Source organism: Rhamphochromis sp. 'chilingali' (assembly GCF_963969265.1).
Source record: "Rhamphochromis sp. 'chilingali' genome assembly, chromosome: 1".
In the NCBI taxonomy this organism is placed as follows: domain Eukaryota; kingdom Metazoa; phylum Chordata; class Actinopteri; order Cichliformes; family Cichlidae; genus Rhamphochromis; species Rhamphochromis sp. 'chilingali'.
Window position 1 is genome coordinate 30,308,710 of NC_137929.1, and position 19,966 is coordinate 30,328,675.

The 19,966-nt window shown below is 43.3% G+C and overlaps 1 protein-coding gene across 1 annotated transcript in view; it reads right to left on the bottom strand.

The window, feature by feature from the left end:
* LOC308395135 (glucosidase 2 subunit beta-like) overlaps nucleotides 1-19,966 on the bottom strand; it is a 184,071-nt gene that overhangs the window by 50,864 nt on the left and 113,241 nt on the right. Inside the window, exons 11-12 of the mRNA XM_080879830.1 lie at nucleotides 3,279-3,348; nucleotides 1,581-1,670 (exon numbers count right to left, since the gene is read on the bottom strand). Coding sequence (XP_080735956.1) covers nucleotides 1,581-1,670; nucleotides 3,279-3,348 — 160 coding nt within the window. The remainder of the gene's footprint in view (nucleotides 1-1,580; nucleotides 1,671-3,278; nucleotides 3,349-19,966) is intronic.

Below are 19,966 nucleotides of genomic sequence, written 5' to 3' on the forward strand. Positions count from 1 at the left end.
CTGAGACGAATCTTCTTCTGGCGTACATGCAAGAAGTTCATCTTTGCTTTTCAGATTTTGCCTCCTAAATGGCAAATTAAGCAAACAAATCACACTGGTGAATAAGGGCATGGGAAAACCACTGATTCCAAGGATGTCTGAAAATGTATTCGCAGTGCAGATCTCTTAGTGCAGATCTCAGATAATTTTCTTTCAAAATTGCAACCACCCACAGACTTCTAAAGCTCCAGCTGGCAAGCAATCCTGAGGAGAACAGATTCTACCCCAGCAGGGGCCATAGGGATGCAGCAGGAGAGAGTAAAAGAAGCTCATTCTGTTGATTAAATTTAGTTGATTTAGCTGCTTGGCTTCTCCAGGGTGACTTGGAGCTCACAAATTATCAATCTTAAATGGTGGATCTTTACGAGATGGTTCACATTCCTTATAGACACAATTTGTTTTAATACAGTTGTGCAAGACAAGAAGTTGATTTTTGCGAGTTCTCTTGAAAACAGACTGACTTCCACATCCAGGGAGTTTACGCTCAACTTGAGGCACAGAGGTAAAACACAAGTAATAAAAACAAAGTGTTAAAGGCTTTAATGTTTCAAGTAACAGCCTTTAATCGTGACAAGTGCGCTGCAACAACGAAACGTGATTTTTAATATGTAGCGTTTGCTTTGAGCTTTTTAACTGCAGAGGCCAAACAGATACAACCGGCACAGGTGCAATGACACCTTGTTTCAATCGTGTTACAAAATGTTACAAGCACTGACAGGACACCCATAGGATGGGATGCCACGTTTGGTGTCGACACTGATAAAATAAAGCTTGAGGCTCAAGCCTTAGGATGAAACGACAGCTAGTTTGTTTTTCTGTTACCAGATAAAACGATTCTTCGTTTCGTTGGCAGGAAACGTTATTACAATTAAAAATGGTTGCACGGTGCACATTTTGTGCTTTGTAAAAGGTTGCACGGATCTATGCACCAAGTCTGGTTTTCATACATTAGAGCATGGTCATATAAAAGACCAATACGTGAGTCATATACTCTATGTCACTGATGCTTTCAGTTCACCCTGATCCAAGGCCTCCAACAATAAAAAAGAAGGCACACGGTTTAAAAAGTTACTAGACAAAATCTAAAATCCACCTTCAACCCATTGGCAGCTGGGGCCCCAAAGACTCCAATATAAAAACAATACACACGAGACCAAAGTGGAGATGTTTGGCCATAATGTGCAGCACCACGTTAGGAACTAAACACAGCATAACAGCACAAACACCTCATACCGACTGTAAAGCACGGCGGTGGAGGTGTGATGAGTTGGGTTTGTTTTGCAGCCACAGGACCGGGACATCTTGCACTCACAGAGTCGACCGTGAAGTCCTCTGAATACCAAAGTGTTTTAAGGTCAAATGCTAACTAACGCCCGCAAAACTCAAAGAACAACTGAAGCAACTCTGTAAGGAAGAGTGGGGCAAAATCCCTCCACGACAATGTGAGAGACTGATAAAGCAAGATGACATTAGGCTGCACTTGGTTTTTCACATGACTGTTCAAGAAAAGGCAGAAGCACTCCAGGTCTGTCAGTACTTACTCATATACTTTCAGCTTGTAACACTGGCCGTTCAAAAACAGAAATTCCCAGTCTGTTCCGTAGTCTATGGCCAACTTCTTCTGTAAGTCACTGAGGAAACCAAAATAAACAGAAACACAGATCAGAAGCACATCTGAAGCTAGTTTTGGAAGTTACAATACAGATTACATAAAGTTCCTCAGTTCCATCAGGAAAGACAACAAAACTCATGGTATTTTTAAGCAAATCATTTAAGAAGAAATCCATGAAAAAAAAATTTTCAACTAAACCTGAACAGAATCCTTTTTATGTTTTAAGACAACACTCTTCAATTCAATTTGTTGTCACTCCTTGACAGGCTGCTTTAATAACTTCTGCATGACTCACAACTGTGCTGACAAAGTAGCTTTATTTTCCTTGCTCCTTCTAGCGACTAACGTCTCAGATATTGTGCTGATGAGGTGGCCCGTTAAAGCCCATTTCTATGCAGTGTCTCTAATTATCCGAGCCAGTAAGGGCTGCTCTTCTTCGCTAATCGCAAATAAGGCAAGTGAGCCCTATCTCTAACAGCACACAGGCCCTCATTTCCATATTCATAACCCAGAATTGCTAATGGGGTTAACAAATGTTTAGGGAGGGTGATTGTTCCGCTTGAGGTTGATAAGGCAGGGGGTAGGGGGACGATTCGGGGTCAGGAAAGCGTTGTGGGTTGCGTAACCGTGTGCGCGTGTGATTCTCGGTGGGGCAGGGGTCGTAACATTCACGCGCAGAGTCAATTTTTGTGGAAATTGCTCTCTTCAGCGCAAAATGTATGGACTAATTAGAAGTAGACCTCGATATCATGTGACTTCTAAAAGGTATGAACGAGAAAAATGCGCAAGGCCGGGACACGGGGGAGAAAATCACATCCGAGTCCTCAAACACAAATGACAGTGAGTAATTTGGCTAGAGGCAATTAAAGCAAGGTGGACAATGAATAATTAGAACAAATGAAGTCATGCCAGCTCCTGTCCCCCTGCATCCACCCTCCTCCTCCTCTCTCAAGCAAGTGTTTGGTTGAGGGGAAAAAAGGCTGACCTTTTGGTAAGTGCCACCTCTGTAGTTGGCACTCCTCTCTCCCTACTGTAATGAACAGTTTGGGGGCCTAAGGGCCACAGAAGCTACTTATCAGCAATTGCTGGCTGGCTCTGAGCTCTGTGAAAACATCTGAGAGGGAGCAAAAGAAACTGTGCGTGGATTTTACTCCTCAGCTGTTGTAAGCATGACAGAAGAGCGAGGAGCAGAATGAATCCTATAAAATCGTTTTTTTCTTTACTAAAAAGTAGTTGCAATTTCTCTCTTTAAAAAGCCAGAGAGGGTTGTGGGTAATTCCCAGCCAGACGGAGACTCTTCTGCTCACACTAAGTCAGAAGAAGACCACCCAGCAGAGTACAGAAGACAGCCAATAGTGTTTGTTTTTCTTCATTAGCATTAGCCTTAGGTATCACACAGTGCATATTCACCACAGTGCTTCTTTCCATACTATGTTAGCACAGAAGGATGGAGTCTATTTTAAGGCTTGGTGAAATTACAGTCACGCTCCTGCTTGCGATCAAAAAACAAAAACTGTGAGAGGCAAATGCCTCATCTGCAAAAAGTGCAAAATGTTGAGGATTTAGCCACACGTATGCCGCAGTAGGCGCTAACCTCTGCCTCTGTTGCTTTCTTTTTTAGCCTCACCTTATTTCCATGTTGACTGTCTCGTAAGCTTCTTCCACTTTCTTCAGATTGGTCGCCTCCCACTCTGCAGCTAGATAAAACAAAAGGTCAGACAAATTAACAATGCAGAGTTGTTGCATCTCAGCAGCTGTGTGTTGCCAAACAGTGGGCTCTTGGTGGATCTAAGACTGTGAGAAGAGCAGTGCTGCGCGTAAACAGGGAAATGCTATTTTCAGGTGCGCTAAGTGCCAACAGGCAGGCTTATTAGGCTCTTCACATTGTGCTAACTGAGACAGGGAGGAAAGAGAAGTCAGAGGGAGTGTTAGAGCAGCAAAGGTAGCTCACTTTATCATACCAAAATGTTCCAAGTATGACAAGAATTTCTGGAAAAATGAGTGTTAACAGAATCAGGATGAAGTATAATTCAACTCATGAAAAACAACATGTTTGTATCTGCCTAAAGTGGCTGATCTCTCTATAAAAATATAATTAATTAATGTATTTGTTACCACTTACTCACAGTGGTATATGTCTAATTCCACATTCACATTCCGGAGTTCTCCTTTCAATCATGTTACTGTTACTTTGCAGCAAAATGCTTCAGCATCCTCACTAGTGAATAGCTTAGATTTTCTTTCTGTCAGTTTTTCAGGTGTTTTTCACCGAAAGCAGCCATGTGTTAAAGAAAGGTATGAGACATGTTGAAATAGAACTGGATAGACAATACCTTCCTCTGGGTTTCAGTGCATATCATAATTTTGCCCAAAACATCGGCGCAATCTGGATTTAGGTTACTGTTTTGTATTCTGAAATTTGAGGGTTTTTTTCACATTATCTTTTAGGATAATTGTAAAGTTTAAATAAGAAACCTTTTGTTCTTTGAATGTTACATTTCCAATATGTGACCTGGTAAAACATAGTGCACAAAAGAGAACTGTCAAAACAATAGTGGGAGATAAACATTTAATGACACTGATATAACTTTTTATTGTTAACTTATTTATTGTAATTTGCACCTTGCAGGTATTAGTGACTTTACTTTGTAACACACACAAAAAATCAACCTGAAAGACACTCAGGTTCTGCCGTGACCATGATCAAAACATCCTGTTGTGTGGAGCACTGGTTAAATAATTGACATTTACACACCTCTGAAGGCATCATCGTAAAAGTGGGGGGGGGGGGAATCAACACAGTATAGCATCACGATATTTTGCCTAGCAATATTGTATGGACACAGGGACGCAAAATATTAGTATTTTCTTAAATACATTAAAATACTCTGGGAATAATACAAACATGCACCACTACAGTAACTGCCAACTTGACCCCATATCAGAGTGCAGCTTTTAGTGATAATTCTGTATGGTTGAAAATCTCATTTTGCTGTACAAAAATAACTGAACTTTATTGGATAAAAGAGATATTGGCAAAGTTTAAAATTAAGGACATAATTTGATGGCCACCCTTCCACTGACACCATTTCTGATGAGGCTTCAGTGAACAGTAGATGGATTAACTGTTGGACCAGATCACAGGCAGTAAAAAGACACTGACATAGCTTTCTAGGTGGAAAAATGAATCCAATGGGCTTCATTTTTTCCCGTGATGGCGACAATTATGGTTGGAAATACTTCAATCTGATAGAAATCTATGGGAATATGGCTTTCTGATTTGACCCCTGCAAAAGGTTCCTGTTCAGTTGATAGTCTTAGTCGTTCATTCTGCGTCATACTGAAAAGAAAACTTAAATATATTTTATATATCTTGATCGTGGCATGTCAAACACATCTCCTTAGTCAATGAGCAAATGGTTTCTAATTCAGATCCACTCTTCCATGTCACATCAGTTTTTTTCTCACAACTAAGTATGTGATAGCAAAACTATATCAAAATGGGAATTCAGAAAACAAGGGATAATACAATACCCATCTCTTATCTGCTGTGTCTGCTATCTTTCTTTTTCTCTAAGGACATGACTTTCAGATATTGTTCAACTACTGTAGAGAGGTTTTTAAGCCTACTACTTCTCCTTCTGTCTGCCTCAAACTTTTTTATGGACATAATGGACAACAAGCCATTCTGGTTGAACACCTGGGAATCACCTTGTTGGTGCAAAAATACTATTTCACATTTGTCAGGCTGGATTACATTTTTGTTTCCCTGGAAACAAAATAGAAAAGGGAAAATACCACAGGTAACACATACAACTTCACACACAAGCACAATGGACTCAGTAAAGAAAAAGCTAATTCTGTTCAGCAGGCAGACATAGAAATTGAATTACTACTCAAAAATAAGGAGCTAAAATACACATACCACATATAGAAACGTATCAAGATGAAACAGACTATGACATAACCTTGTCTGAGGTCACTATTTGTCAACTGCCCCTAAGAGTTTGTAGCCTCCCATGGAAATGATAGCTTAGTCACATGTTTAAAGATGTCTGTCTTTGTATAAAGACACGCTGATTGCTCTAAGCCTTTTTGGGAAGGTTTCCAGAACTCTCTCAAGAGCCACGAGGAAATGCAACATCAGCCTCAAATATAATATCTCCAAGAACCCAACTTCATCTTCTTAGGCTCCAGTTAGGATGTTGTTGAAACAAAGCCCATCTTTTCCCTGAAAAGATCTTCTCTCCCCTTTTCAAGGACCGTTTTGCTTGAATAGCTCAGGGAATAACACTGGTTTATCCTTCATAGGAAGAATGCGATTGGAAGTGAGAGTTTTGAGGTTGGAGGAAATTCATCCATCAATTACTGATGCAAAACTGAGACAAGTTTTATTTATGTTGTGCAAACAATGACAACAGTTGCCTCAAGGTGCTTTATATTCTAAGGAAAAGACCCCACAATAATCGTGAGAAATCCCAACAATCAGACCACCTCCTGCAAGTACTTGGTGACAGTGGGAAGGAAAATCTCCCTTTTTACAGGATGAAGCCTCTGGCACAGTTTATCTTCATCCTTTGTCGATCTGGACAGGACAAAGACACACTGTAGAAGAGAGCCAGTGTTTAATAATCTATACAAAGTGAACTGGAACCAAAAGTTCAACACTGAAAAGACCAGAGACACTATCAAAAGTACCAAAAAGAGATTTCAACGTGCCACCAACCTCCTTTTCTTGTGGAAAAGAAATGGGCTGTTTGGAAAATTTGTGAAAATGTATCAAATAACTTCTACTTTCATGCTACGATAATAAAATAACTAAAATAACTGCAGACAACAACAAACTTCTTTTGGTTGCACTGCAACACTTAGAGTGAAAGAAAGTGCAACTCGCACACAGACACACACAAACACACCACACGTCCGCAACTCCTCGACACCACCTGCCCTCCTCCAAAAACACTCAGAGACTTTGAAAGTAGGCAGGTATGTTAATGTGAAGTGACACCTGCTCACTGGCTTCGAGCTACAAGTGAATTTATCAGGACGTGGTTTCAGTTCCAGTCGGATCCTTTCATAAAACGGTCGGTAAAACCCAAAATAACGTGACGATGGGCTGATGGGCACCATGACAACATCTCAAAAGTTTAAAATTTTTATTAAAAATACCCAAAATTGTAGAAATACAGAAATAATATTTCATAGCTTCCAAAAGCCTTGAACAAACGTGTGATGTGCATATAAAATACTTGATTTAAGCCACCAACTACGTTTTGGGGAGGGGGGGGGTCTGTTTAAGGAGGCGCTGACACCCCAGTGAAAGTGTAAGGGAATCATTTAATTAGTAAACCATAGTGTCTCTGACTGAGCATGAACAAAAGGGGCTGAAGAGCTGAAAAGGAGATAAGATGGCAGACAATAGAAGTGACAAGACTCCCGTTTGACTAGTGCTGATGGACACGGGGATTTACTGGGGTTTCTGTGAGTGGACGGGTTCGTCTCTGACGTCGAAGGAACTCTCTGGGGCCCGGCGCCGTGGCAACAGAAAGGAATGTGTATGCAGTGAGGACCGCGTGTGAGAAGCTGTGACAGCCCTGGCCTGAATACCAATTAGGATGTTCCTTGCATGTGGTCTCAGCTGGTTGCCCATGAAGACCCCCCCCCTCCACACACCTCACCTCACCCCACCCCACACACACACATCCACCCACCCCTACACACATAATTCCCTCAGCACCTATTTCTTGCCAAACCTAGTACAGATGTGATGTGTCTAAGAGGCAAGCTGTGATTTACCATGCTGTAATGGCTATTTTTATAGCACCACGATGGGGAGATCTCACTTTGACTCACCCCCAAACCCCTCGGACTCTTTCAGAAAATCGCAGCCTCACACACAAAGCACGGTCTCTCAGCCTGCTCCTACTCTCACAATCTCTTGCCCTGTTTCTCTCTCTCTCTCATACAAACACGCGCAGCAATCATCAAGCTCAGCAATGACAAAAGGAGACGCAGAATCCCGAGAGGGTGACATTTGACCCCCTTGCCGCAGCCCAGTTGTATATGGAGAGAGGAGGGGAAAAGCAGCCAGGCGTACAGAAGCACCCAGAGCAGAAAACACAGGGAGCACAAAGCCTACTGAACGGTTTCTGCACCCGTCAGGCCCGACATCACCTGAAGCCAGTGTACAGTACGCAGAAAAGACCTCAGGTTTAATTATTGCAATGATTAGATCAGCAGTCACATGATCACATGGGTGTAATTGCATCATAAGTGCAAGTCTGAATTTAGGAATTGCAACGCATGGGTACAAATGTGTAAGAAAAAGGGGGAAAAAAGCTTTCTCTGCAATAGAAAAACATACAAATCGAAGCTAAACTGACCGGTGACTGACATTTTTCCACTTCAGCAAGTGTGCTGTACTTCACTAGGAGCTGTCAAGAGGGGCTGTTAAATCACAGAGGCCGTGTACACAAATAGAAGAGGAGGAACGCACTGCATAGTATAGTCTTCCGACCAAACTCTCCCGTGTATTCGTACCTTGAGCCCAGAAGAACGGAGATTTTTTGTTTACATGTGAGCGGCTCAATAGGCAAGGTGTTTCTCCTGCAGCTCTAAGAAAAGAAGCCGGTGCAGCATGCGAGCTGCAGCCGGGCTCAACAAAACAAAGGCGCTGCAGCGAGGCCACCCTTGAACCCCGCGCTCGCGCGAGCAGCCGGCTACTTCAGCGAGATTATCTCGGCTAACAGGCAGGAATGTAGGAGTTTGTTGTCTGTAAAAGTCTGCTCTTTAAAATAAAGACTGGCAGCATGCTTAAGCTCTGGCATTGATTCCTTTTTACTTTCCTTTATAACCTCTTTTGCTCCCCGCCATCTATCATCCAACCCCCCCCCCCCCCCCCCAACCTTTTTTTTTGTATTTTCATTTTGACTTTAACATTCTCCTCGCCTTCAATATTTTCAGCTTGAGCTCCTGAGAGTCTTCCTGTCACCCTCGCTACCTCCCCCTCTCTCCGAGCTCCATTTTTCTCGGTTTTCTCTGCTCGGGTAAAGAACTCGTTCTGACTGCAGAGAGGGGAGGATGAAAATATAGGTTGAGGATCCCTGTAATGAAATGTTTATGGCAGGTTGTAACAATGAACAAGAGACCTTTCAGATACCGTCAGCTGGGCTGTGATAGCACTAATAGCCACCTGCTGGAATTGAACGCGAGCGTCTAGAGGAGCAAATTACTCTGTTTTCCTTGAAGTGAAAATGTTATCAAAGTTAATTCAACAAAGGTAATAAGAGAGGCATGGCTTAATTAAAAAAAGAAAAACCTGAACAAATGTTTGCATTTTAATCGCGCACAGAGCGTGCAGAGCTAACATTTGTAAGCCTTTAACTATAAGTTTAAGTGAAACGCACTTTTAAACGTTATATTTCTCTCTCTTTATCCGTCCAAATCCCACAAATGATTGTGAAACTGCAGCACAGGCTGCTGAGAGTTGAGAAGAGGTCAGTCTCGCCCCCTGCATAATCGTTGTGTTGGAGTGTCTGATTGTATTAGGGTTGAGTGAATAACAGTAGCTGGCAGAAATAGCATCATGTTTTGAACTATCAGTGCAATTCATAGCCTTGTGACTGACTCAGTTTGTATTCATTCTCCCACACTCTCCTGCACCTCTCTTTTTTTTCCTCCGCAGTGGTTGAAGGACAGGCGCAGCGTCACGGCGAGCACGTACTAAAATTAAGAATGGATCCATTCACTGGCCAGCTGTCATCATACCAAACGACTGAAGCCAACACTGCAGATTGATGACTGAGAGGCAGTCAGATGTTTAACTGTAAAGCTGCATTATCTGCTGTACCTAAACAATATGTAATATGTAATATAAATGGATCAGATCGACTTACAGCTTTAATGTAACCGTAAACACTGTGCACGAGTTAGTGCTAAGACGATTGCAGCAGTTTATTATTAACACCTAGTGTATCATAGTTAATATATGAGTTGTTGTGAGTTAAGTAAGCACAATCAGTCCATATACAGAAAAGGCAATGACCTTGTTTGACAGATGAGACCAATAACACTTAGATTAAATCACAGTAACCTAAAAGTCTCTAAGTTATAAGTAGAAGAATCAAACAAAGGTACAAAACCAGGTAAGCCAAGAGGCATTTAAATGTCAAGTCTGCTCAAATACGGCAAAAATCATAATTACTGTACAATTATTTGGGTCATAATGAGATTGTTAGCTATTAAACCTTTTCAAAATAACAAAATTGTCCTTATAATTTAGCGCATTTCCTTAAACTTTTATTACACTTCAACTGCATAAATAAAGTAAATGAATGTGAAGTAAACCTAGCACAGCCTGGCAGGGAGTCAATTTTGATTTTTATGGATATGAGAAAGGAAGTGTGTAAAAAGTACTCCATAACAGACTGTGGGACAATAATTGCTCTGTCTTGATTATATTGCCTTAATTGGTGGAAGGCAGAAATTTTAATTGAAATCAAAAGCCCATTAATTGCACAGCCTTATTAGACAGCATTGCTCTCACAATCAGTATTACGCACGAGTGAAATGGTTAAAATGTACAACTGTACAATTAATGCATTCAAATAGGCCTGCTGCGTTTCCTGTCATATATTTGTATACGTATTCTGCTACAATGGTGGTTGCTGATGGTTAACATGGGCAAAGTAGCCCTTTGAGCCAAAAGCTTCACGCTGCTCTAAACACTCAGTTTACAGCAGTTTTTCCACTCCTGGCTCTTTCTGAGCAATGAATCAGTACGAGCCAGGAGGATACTCAAAAGTAAAAATAAAGAGCTGGGAATGAGCAGAAGGGGTCTCCTTTAAAATCATAAAGGTTTTTGGATTAACAGTCCTGGACAGCTTGAAGTGGAAGCAGGTTTTGCATTGCCTAGTTTAATGGCTCGCATCAGCTAAGCAGTCAATCTTTCCTGGTAGTTTTAGAGCATTCACTGTCAAACCAAACAAGTTTATCACCAAAAAGAGGACTTTTTTTTTCTGTCACTGTAAAACTGCAGAACCAGAAATGAGGAAAGCGTCCGGTTAACAGCTTCATATTCAGCTAAAACCACGACAGTGGGGTCAATCTTCTCACCCAACTATGAGCGAGAAAAATGTTAAATGCACAGCACGTTTTACAATACGAGATATTGATAGTATAGCGTTCGTATAATAGCGCTTAAGTGCATTTAAATGCAGCAATCAGGGTCTGGCGCTCCCATAATCACGGCGATGCGTAATCACTGTTTAACATTTAAACGGAGAAGGGGGCCCAATGAACAGAATAAACAGCCTGTGTGGAGTGAGTTCGCTCTGTAACAACTGGGTGCTGTTTATGAATATGTATGATGTAACAAACGCCTAGGAGCTGACCTACTTCTGTGTCTCCTCTGCTCATGACTTGGTCCCCTTCCGGGGTAACTCTGTCATCTGTCATCCTGTAATAGCAGGAAGCATGCGACTCCCATGTACAAATCAACATCCACCCGTTTGATGGTTTTGCAAGTGATAATCACCGTCTGTTGAGGGAAAACGCTTCAATAGGTGGCTGTGCAGTCGTAGGAATATTCAGGACCTGGCGATGTTGGGTCTTTTTATCCACTCCGCACACACATTAACCTGGGCTTTCACAAGTTTCTGCTCACCGAAATGTGAGCAGAAACATCAACAAGCATCCAAATCGCGTCAAAAATGCAAACGGCTGACGTTTGGATGTTTACTTAAACAGTCGTGTCACGTGAATAGGCGGGAAATGCAGGGAATGGAGTAAATGTGTGACGGACAAGTAAGTACGAGCAGACAAAAGAGAGCTCTCGACATAACTGGGGCTGCACACTGGAGAGCACTTGTCTGCACCATCTCATAAAATATCTTTACCCAGGATCATCTTGGTATGGTGCCAAACGCGGTTAGCTTCAGGAGCTGGGAAAGCACACAAAAAAAAATCTATTTCAGACAACACGAGAGACAGAAAGCTGGCAGCTGCTCAAATCAGACTTCCAACATTTGATAAGTGAAAACGGGCTAATTTTGTGCATCCCTCGAACGGTTGCAGTCCAATACATTGCTCCCGTGGCTATGAAAACGCACGGGCGAGGCCGAGCGAGGGGTGAGAGGCAAATCGTTTCAACCTCTCGACAGCTTAATGGAAGAAGAGGAGAAAAACGCAGTAGTAACTCATTCTATGGCAGAAAGGAAGCCCGGTGCACTTTTTCCACCCCGCTCCTCTCTCGTGTCGATCGAGCACTCGAGGTGAGACAATTACGCCTCAAGGACGCGTCAACCTCGGTTGGGGTCAGAGGTCGCCGCGAAGGCAACCCATCCTCCCCTCTGATTCTGTTTAACATTTCACATCTAATATAGGAAGTGCTGAACAGACCCTTAAATTAAGATCAGCCCTCTGCTCTCTCACAAACTGAACCTCAGCTGCCTCACAAGCCAATTCATTTGCTGAGAGTGCTGAGACGCATTGGCTTTAAAAAAATGAAAATAAAATAACTGGTCACCCCAGCGTGGACCGAGGGACACTGTGAAGCGTTCGCACGTGGGAGACTGAAGTGTAGGAGTGCAATTTATATAAAGAGCTGTTATGCCCGTGGCTCTAACACGCGATTAATGTTAAATAACGAACCTAAAGAAGAGCGCTTGGCGGGTATTGTTAGTGTTTAATAAGAACACAGTCTTCTAGATTTCAGTAGGTATGTGGTCCAAACACGCTCATATTCCTCTCTCTTTTATCGCGCCCGTGAAAGTTTGCTATTTTTAGCGACGCCCTCATATCTGTAGATGCAACCTTTCTAAATTAGATCAAAGTGAACCCTGCCTCACAGTACTCTTATATGTTAAGCTAATTTGTTTACTACAGCTACTAAGGGCGAACATCTAAACAAGTTGACAAAAATAGCACCCTGGATCGAAGAGCTGTGACTTCACGCGCCCTGAGGATGTCAGAAAAGCCTCTCCACGCATTTGAGGTCACGTAACGGGTGATTGTTGAGTTTTCGCAGGTCGTGTGGAAAGCTCTCTCTGAGATTGTGGTTGTTCCAAGTTTTTGGTTGGGTCACTTGGTGGATACAAAGTTTGAGCCCGAGCATGATTCTGCCAGAGGTTTCTTTCTGTTAAAAAGGACGTTTTTCCTTTCCTCTCTCGACAAGTGTTTGCTCATAGGTGGTCATTAGTTTGTTGGTGTTTTCTCTCTGTTATTGTGGGGTCTTTACCTTATCATATAAAGCACCTTGGGGCAACTGCTGCTGTGATTTGCTGCTATATAAATGAAACTGAATTGAATTGAACTGTAATTGAATTGAAAGGAGGAGGTGAAGGAGGATGGCTCACCGAGAGTATTGCCACAGTGCAAGGTAGACCACCTTGTCTTAGCAGCATCTCCACTACCATCAATCTGGGATATAGAGCAACAACATGACACACATTTAATAAAGTTAGTGTCTTGATGTAAGCTAAGATCAACCACATCAAGATCTGGGTTGTTTACAAGCTCGGTTAAACATTTGTGATGACATGAAGTGTTTGAGGTCATATAGATGAGATCAAATAAAGCAGGGTCAGTGGTGGAGCAGTGGCTCTGGGTTTGAATCCACTGAGCAGCTGAGGTCGCTCTGTGTGGATGCTTTTTAGCTTAACTGGTGATTCTTAATCCGGTCGTTAAGTGATGACGTGACGAATCCTACTTCCGGGTCTAAAGTAGTCTGCGTTTAATATGGCTTTTGTGTTGTTAACATGTTTAATGTTTTGTATTTTCTTCTATTTAATCTCAAAAAGCTCCTAAAACAATCAGTGATCACTGTTGACCTCCCTTGGCTTTTATTACCGCTAATCATTTATTTAAGCTCAGTTTTTAAAACCTTAGGATGTAGCTACAGCCCAGCCCATGCAGCAGTATATGAATGACTAACCTCGTATTGTGGATGGATTATCTCAGTTGTTCTCCTGGCTGAAGTTTGGTCCTTTTACAGCATCCTGCCATGCGATTACATTTGTTCCTGACCACCGAGAACACTCACGTTAACTTTTATCGAGTGGAAAAAAAGTTAGCTTGTTTATATTATGCTAACATAGCTGTGTCGCTAGCGGTCACGTAGCACAAAATTATATACCAGCTAGCCCAACTTCAGTAACCCTACAAACGTCACTGCTGTTTAGTTTTCTGTCTTCATTTATGTTGGAAGTGATAACAGAGCTGTACGTTTTAATTTGTTTCCAGAACCCCGCAGTCAGGACATGCTATATTGTATTTAGATAGAAGCTAGCGAGCTAACTCCCTGCTAACTTCTAACTCCGTTAAATGTCATAAATTCCGTTTTCATGGATGCCTGGATGTTAAACTCAATTGTTACACCTGGTAGAGCAGAACGCTGATCATTTTATTAAAGATGAAAGACTTTAGACAGTTTTTCAACTCTCAGTAATGCCATAGTGATCGTTTGATATATGGACCTGCAGCGGAGTTTAGACCCAGACACGGCTAGTGACGTCAGACTTAACGACCGGATTGACCTATTAGAGCACTTCGCTCTCGCTCTGCGGGCCTACTTGTTGTTCCTAGAGTATTTAAAAGTAGAATGGGAGGGAGAGCCTTCAGTTTTCAGGGCCCTCTTCTGTGGAACTAGCTTCCAGTTTGGATTCGGGAGACAGACACTATCTCTACTTTCAAGATTAGGCTTAAAACTTTCCTTTTTGCTAAAGCATATAGTTAGGGCTGGACCAGGTGACCCTGAATCCTCCCTTAGTTATGCTGCAATAGACGTAGGCTGCCGGGGATTCCCATGATGCATTGAGTTTTTCCTTTCCAGTCACCTTTCTCACTCACTATGTATTAATAGACCTCTCTGCATTGAATCATATCTGTTATTAACCTCTGTCTCTCTTCTACAGCATGTCTTTTATCCTGTCTTCCTTCTCTCACTCCAACCGGTCGCAGCAGATGGCCGCGCCCCTCCCTGAGCCTGGTTCTGCCGGAGGTTTCTTCCTGTTAAAAGGGAGTTTTTCCTTCCCACTGTCGCCAAAGTGCTTGCTCATAGGGGGTCATATGAATGTTGGGTTTTTCTCTGTATCTATGAAGCGCCTTGAGGCGACTTTTGTTGTGATTTGGCGCTATATAAATAAAATTGAATTGAATTGAATTGACTGTTGGTGTGGATGTAAGCACGAATGGTCGGCTGTCTGATAGATGGTGATTGTATATGCTTTGATAGTTTCATATCTATTTCAGAGTGCAATGTCATAGCCATGGAGCGAACACTGCTGGAGACTAAAGTTACATCTGGGTGTCTGGGGCCTGGGGTAACAAATTAGCATGTTTTGAACAAAAATGTTTGTTTCCACTGCAGGCAAACGCCGACATTTTTAGCACATTGTTATTTATATCCACAATTACAGCTGCAGCGCAAAATGATGCATTTACATTAAGGTTACCTTTTTCAGGCAGGGCCTGGCTGAGGTGAAGGTGTGACAGTAATAGCTGCCCCATTATTGATGGCTGGGAACAAACAGAGTTTCGTGTTTATTTATTTATATATTTTATATTTATTTCAATAAATATGAAACTAGGTTAGGGTTCAGTTTTAGGCAGAGAAAGCACAGCAAAGTTATTATCCACCCAGAGCAGGAGAGCAACAGCTGCTGTTTTAGTATGCCAAAACCACTTGGAAAAACTACCCAGTGACCCACAGCACGCTATAATAGTGGAACCAGTGAAAATAATGGAAATGTACTCACTTGTGTTCATAAAAATCATTTGCCTGTCACAGCAAAGGCTTTTTTTTAAACATATTGAAATATGTATTACATTAGGATTATGAGTCAATGTGCCCTCGAAAGAGAGATATTGCACTTAGTGGTTTTTCCAGATTTAATAAAGATAACACGAGTGCTTGCTTAAAAGGGAATCTTCCTTTTTTTCCCCCTCCTCCATCAGATTATGTAATGTAAAGTGCCCTAAGATGACTAATGCTGTAAATTAATGCCAGTCAAAAACACAAGTATTAATCTGAACTAAGGAGAAAAGAAGTTTTGTGTAGTTTTGGAGAAAACTCCACACTTGCTCGGAGCACACAGGAGGAGATGGTGCAGAAATGTGGTCAACCGAAACCGCAGCGCCCTGCTAGACTGTCAGCGGCACTCCCCCTGCCGCGGCCCGCAGTGAGCCGAAGTACCGAACAAAGAAAATCCCACTGACACCTCAGGAAAACACCACTGTTCCTGCATGAAGATTGAGTGTGGGAGCTAGAGCAGTGGCAAATCTGCTAACTGATACCCATTTAACTGGCAGGATATGAGCTGGGTGCAAAAAAAAAAAAAAAAAGGCATCCAGAGTGGCAGTTAGCAGTTTATAATCTGTGGCAGACATAGACTCTGCTTGCTGTAAGTGGCTACTGGGCAGCTCAATCGGCAGAGTGGCCCCGAACAAGCAGCATTAGCACTGCGGATCGCACTGCGGCTCTGTGAGAAACAGATGAAGTAGCACAAAGGTCGGCGCCCACAAGAGCGAACGCAGTCAGCTTACAGCTCAGCAAAGACCGACTGAAACAGGCCGGGTAGTGATAGCACCACGGACAGCGCCAGTTTGCAACCGTCTACGTCAGCACCATGGAGAGTTCTCGCTGAGCACACGCCAAGGAAAACAGACCGCGCAACTCGCTGAACTACACTCACAATATAATGTCACTGCAGATAAAGAGTCTAGACACTTCTGGAGTCACACCACATGTGACCTGAACATTTAGGCTGCGTCTGACATAAACAAAAACAACAGCAAAAAATGCCATCCTGTCCTTAAAGGGAGTCATTTCTGGAGACACAACTGCACTCCAAGCGGTGCTGTGATAACGTCCCTCCAAAGGGGACTTTTTCAGGACATGTCAGACAAATCTGTGAACGAAAAGGCGAGCGGGGAGGGGAGGCAAACCATGCGCGCGCACACAACTGAGACAACTGAGGCAACAACAAAGAGAAGCTGCAAGTGTGACAGAGGTAGCCTGTAGAATAACAGCGAGTATGGGGGAAGGGGGGTGTTAGTGTGCGTTTTTCTGGTAGGGGATGGGGGATTGGCATTAAGAAGCCCGGGAGATGTTTTTCTGGAAAGTGGCTGGTTTGGAGAGGCAGCAGCTGCTGTTGGACTAAACTGAGCATCAATGACTGTCTAATCCAAGCGAGGCCACTATCAGCACAGCGAGGGCGCTGCCGAGCAGCAGCTCCACCAGCTCCAACGTGCCCGAGGAGGGGGAGGGAGTAGACGCAGACAAGCCCGGTGACCTATGGTCTTCCTGCAGGCGACAGCTTCTTGCAAATAAGCTATATGCATTTATATGTGTGCTACTGCATGTGTGTGTGCGGCCCTGACACGCAGCTAGCTGCACGCTGCATCGGTCGGTCTAATCAGGGGGAAAGAGGAAGAGGGAAGAACGACAAGTGTGAGTCAAGTCGTCACGCAACGGCTGGCGATACACTCCGGGATAGCTCTCACCAGCCCCGAAGCGCAGCTCTTTATAGCAGCGAGCTCGCTTTTGACACACTCTCACAAAAGCACACAATGAGAGGATGATGACACTGCACCTGCATTTTCATCAGCAGGAGCAGAAATGGATATTTTTGCAGGATGGACATACACCGGCCAGCTTTCAGATCAGTGTTGGAGAACTTTCAGGCTACACTTTATTGATTTATGAGCCAAACAGTAAAAGTAGAAAGTCCTAGGCTTGTACGCTAATGCGGGATTATGTAATTGCTAAACTTTTGCATCATGTTAAGTCTCTGTAACCGCGCCAGTCATCAGTTTCAAAATACACAAGTGCTTTAGCTTAACTATTCTATCTTTACTCCTCAAAGGGGCTTTTTCCCTTTTTTCCAACACAGACCCATCTGCCTCATTTACTTTTACAACCGTCCTCAAACCCCAGTGGGATGAGCGTGTTACCTCCTTCTCTCCTGGCAGTGTCACAATTATGATCAAAAGCTGCCTGTATGTGCGCGTATGCATGCTTTGTGTGTGTGTGTGTGTGTGTGTGTGTGTGTGTGTGTGTGTGTGTGTGTGTGTGTGTGTGTGTGTGTGTGTGTGTGTGTGTGTGTGTGTGTGTGTGTGAGGGACAAGTGTGGACAAAACAAATGGTGAAGCCAACACCAAACCCTCTTGTGTCACTTAATTATTTTCAGTGCTCCAGATGCTGTCTCTGACTGAGTACACAGCTTAAGACTTTGCTCAAGGCAGTGCTTTGCGAAGGCGTCCCGGCCCTTTAAATAATACTGCAACTGAAGGCGAGGGATGGGGCAACAATGATACAGCAGCCACAGCCCTGATGGCAATTATTTAGACGTCCACTTGCTAATTATAATAGAGGATGACAGGTGCCCAAAACAATTTGGGCGCAAACTGCCTGTGAGCTTCTGCGTGTGGTTGTCTCTGCTTATGGTTACAGATAAAGATAGCCAAGCCAGTGTCTCATCAAGCAATCATCTCTTACTTTGAGCCGGGCTGTGCTGCGGTTGATGCTTTCTGATGAGCATCTTGTTACTGAGATGCTGCATGCTGGCATATTCACCGTTTTCCTGAAGGTAATTCAAGAAAACTGTCTTCTGAAATACTGTTTTTCTCGCACCTAAGAGGTGCAAGAAAAGGGGATTTAAGAACCTTTTCTTTAAATTCAATTTAAAATGACACCAGTTTTGTTTGTCTATCATTTTCATGAATAAATATTTAATCACTTGGACTACAAGCTATTAGTATTTAGTATTTATTTAGTATTTATTTATTTATTGTCATTGTCAAGAACAATGAAATTGCGTTTGGGGCTTCCATACAACCCAAAAAAAAAAGAAGAAAATAATAAATACCCCTTAAAACCCAAGTGTACATATTTAACCCAGTGTGACTCCAATGCAATAAGACAATCCTTAGCAATAATGTTCGTAGAAATTCAGACAAAGACCTGAGAAACATGACAAAATACAACAATGCAACCCATTCAATATTATTGTACTGTGAGATATGATATCAGATATGATAGTTATCTATTTAAGAAAGAGGGGGGGGGGGGGGCAGGAGGGGGAAGAGAATAAAGATATGATGCACCAATGCAGACCAGTTCATTGCTATTAAGAAGTTGGATATGGTTATTGTCCGTGAGAGGGGGGCAGAGAGTTCAGGAGCCTCACAGCCTGTGGATACAGGCTGTTGGCCAGTCTGGATGTTCTGGCCTGTATAGACCTGTACCTTCTCCCTGAGGGCAGCAGATGGAAAAGGTGGCGCGCAGGGTGATGTTGGTCCCGCAGGATACTGTGCACCCTCCTCAGACAGCGAGTGGGGAAGATATAACTGATCTCTGGCAGACTTGTTCCAATAATTCTGCCAGCTTCTTTCACCACCCGCTGGAGTGCTTGCTGATCGGCCTTGGTGCAGCTGGGGAACCACACTAGAAATCCATACGTCAGAACGCTGCTGATGGCACAGTTGTAGAAGTTCAACATCAGAGATCTGGGAATGTGTGCGCTCCGCAGTCTCCTCAGGTAGTAGAGGCGCTGTTGGGCCTTCCGTGCAACTGAGGTGATATGGTTGCCCCAGGACAGGTCCTCGGTCACAGTTACCCCCAAGAATTTAAAACTGCTCACCCTCTCCACCGCCTCACTGCCAATGAAGAGAGGCAGATGGTTGTTATGACCCCTCTTCCGGAAATCTACAATGATCTCCTTGGTCTTTTTGGTGTTTAAGACCAAGTTATTGTCGTGGCACCATGACTCTAGTTGTTGCACCTCTGTCCTATAGTTTGTCTCATCATTGTTGGATATAAGTCCGAGCACTGTAGTGTCATCTGCAAACTTAACAATGAGATTGGACGCGCAGGAGGAAATACAGTCATGGGTGAAGAGAGTGTATAGCAGAGGGCTCAGAACACACCCCTGAGGGGCACCGGTGTTGACCACAAGGGTGGAAGAGGTGTTCTTACCCACTCTGACACTCTGTCTACGGTTAGTGAGGAAGTCCACAATCCAGTTGCACAGAGAGGAGTTAAGTCCCAGTTGGTGGAGTTTGGGACGGAGTTTGTATGGCCGGATGGTATTAAAAGCCGAGCTGTAGTCTACAAAGAGGAGCCGTGCATAGGTGTTCCTGTGTTCCAAGTGCTTCAGTAATGTGTGCAGCACTGTGGCGATCGCATCCTCGGTTGACCGGTTCTCCCTGTATGCAAACTGGTGCGAGTCCAGGGATGGTGGAAAAGCAGCTCTGATGTGTTTAATGACCAGTCTCTCCAGGCATTTGGCGGGAATGGGGGTGAGTGCCACAGGTCTG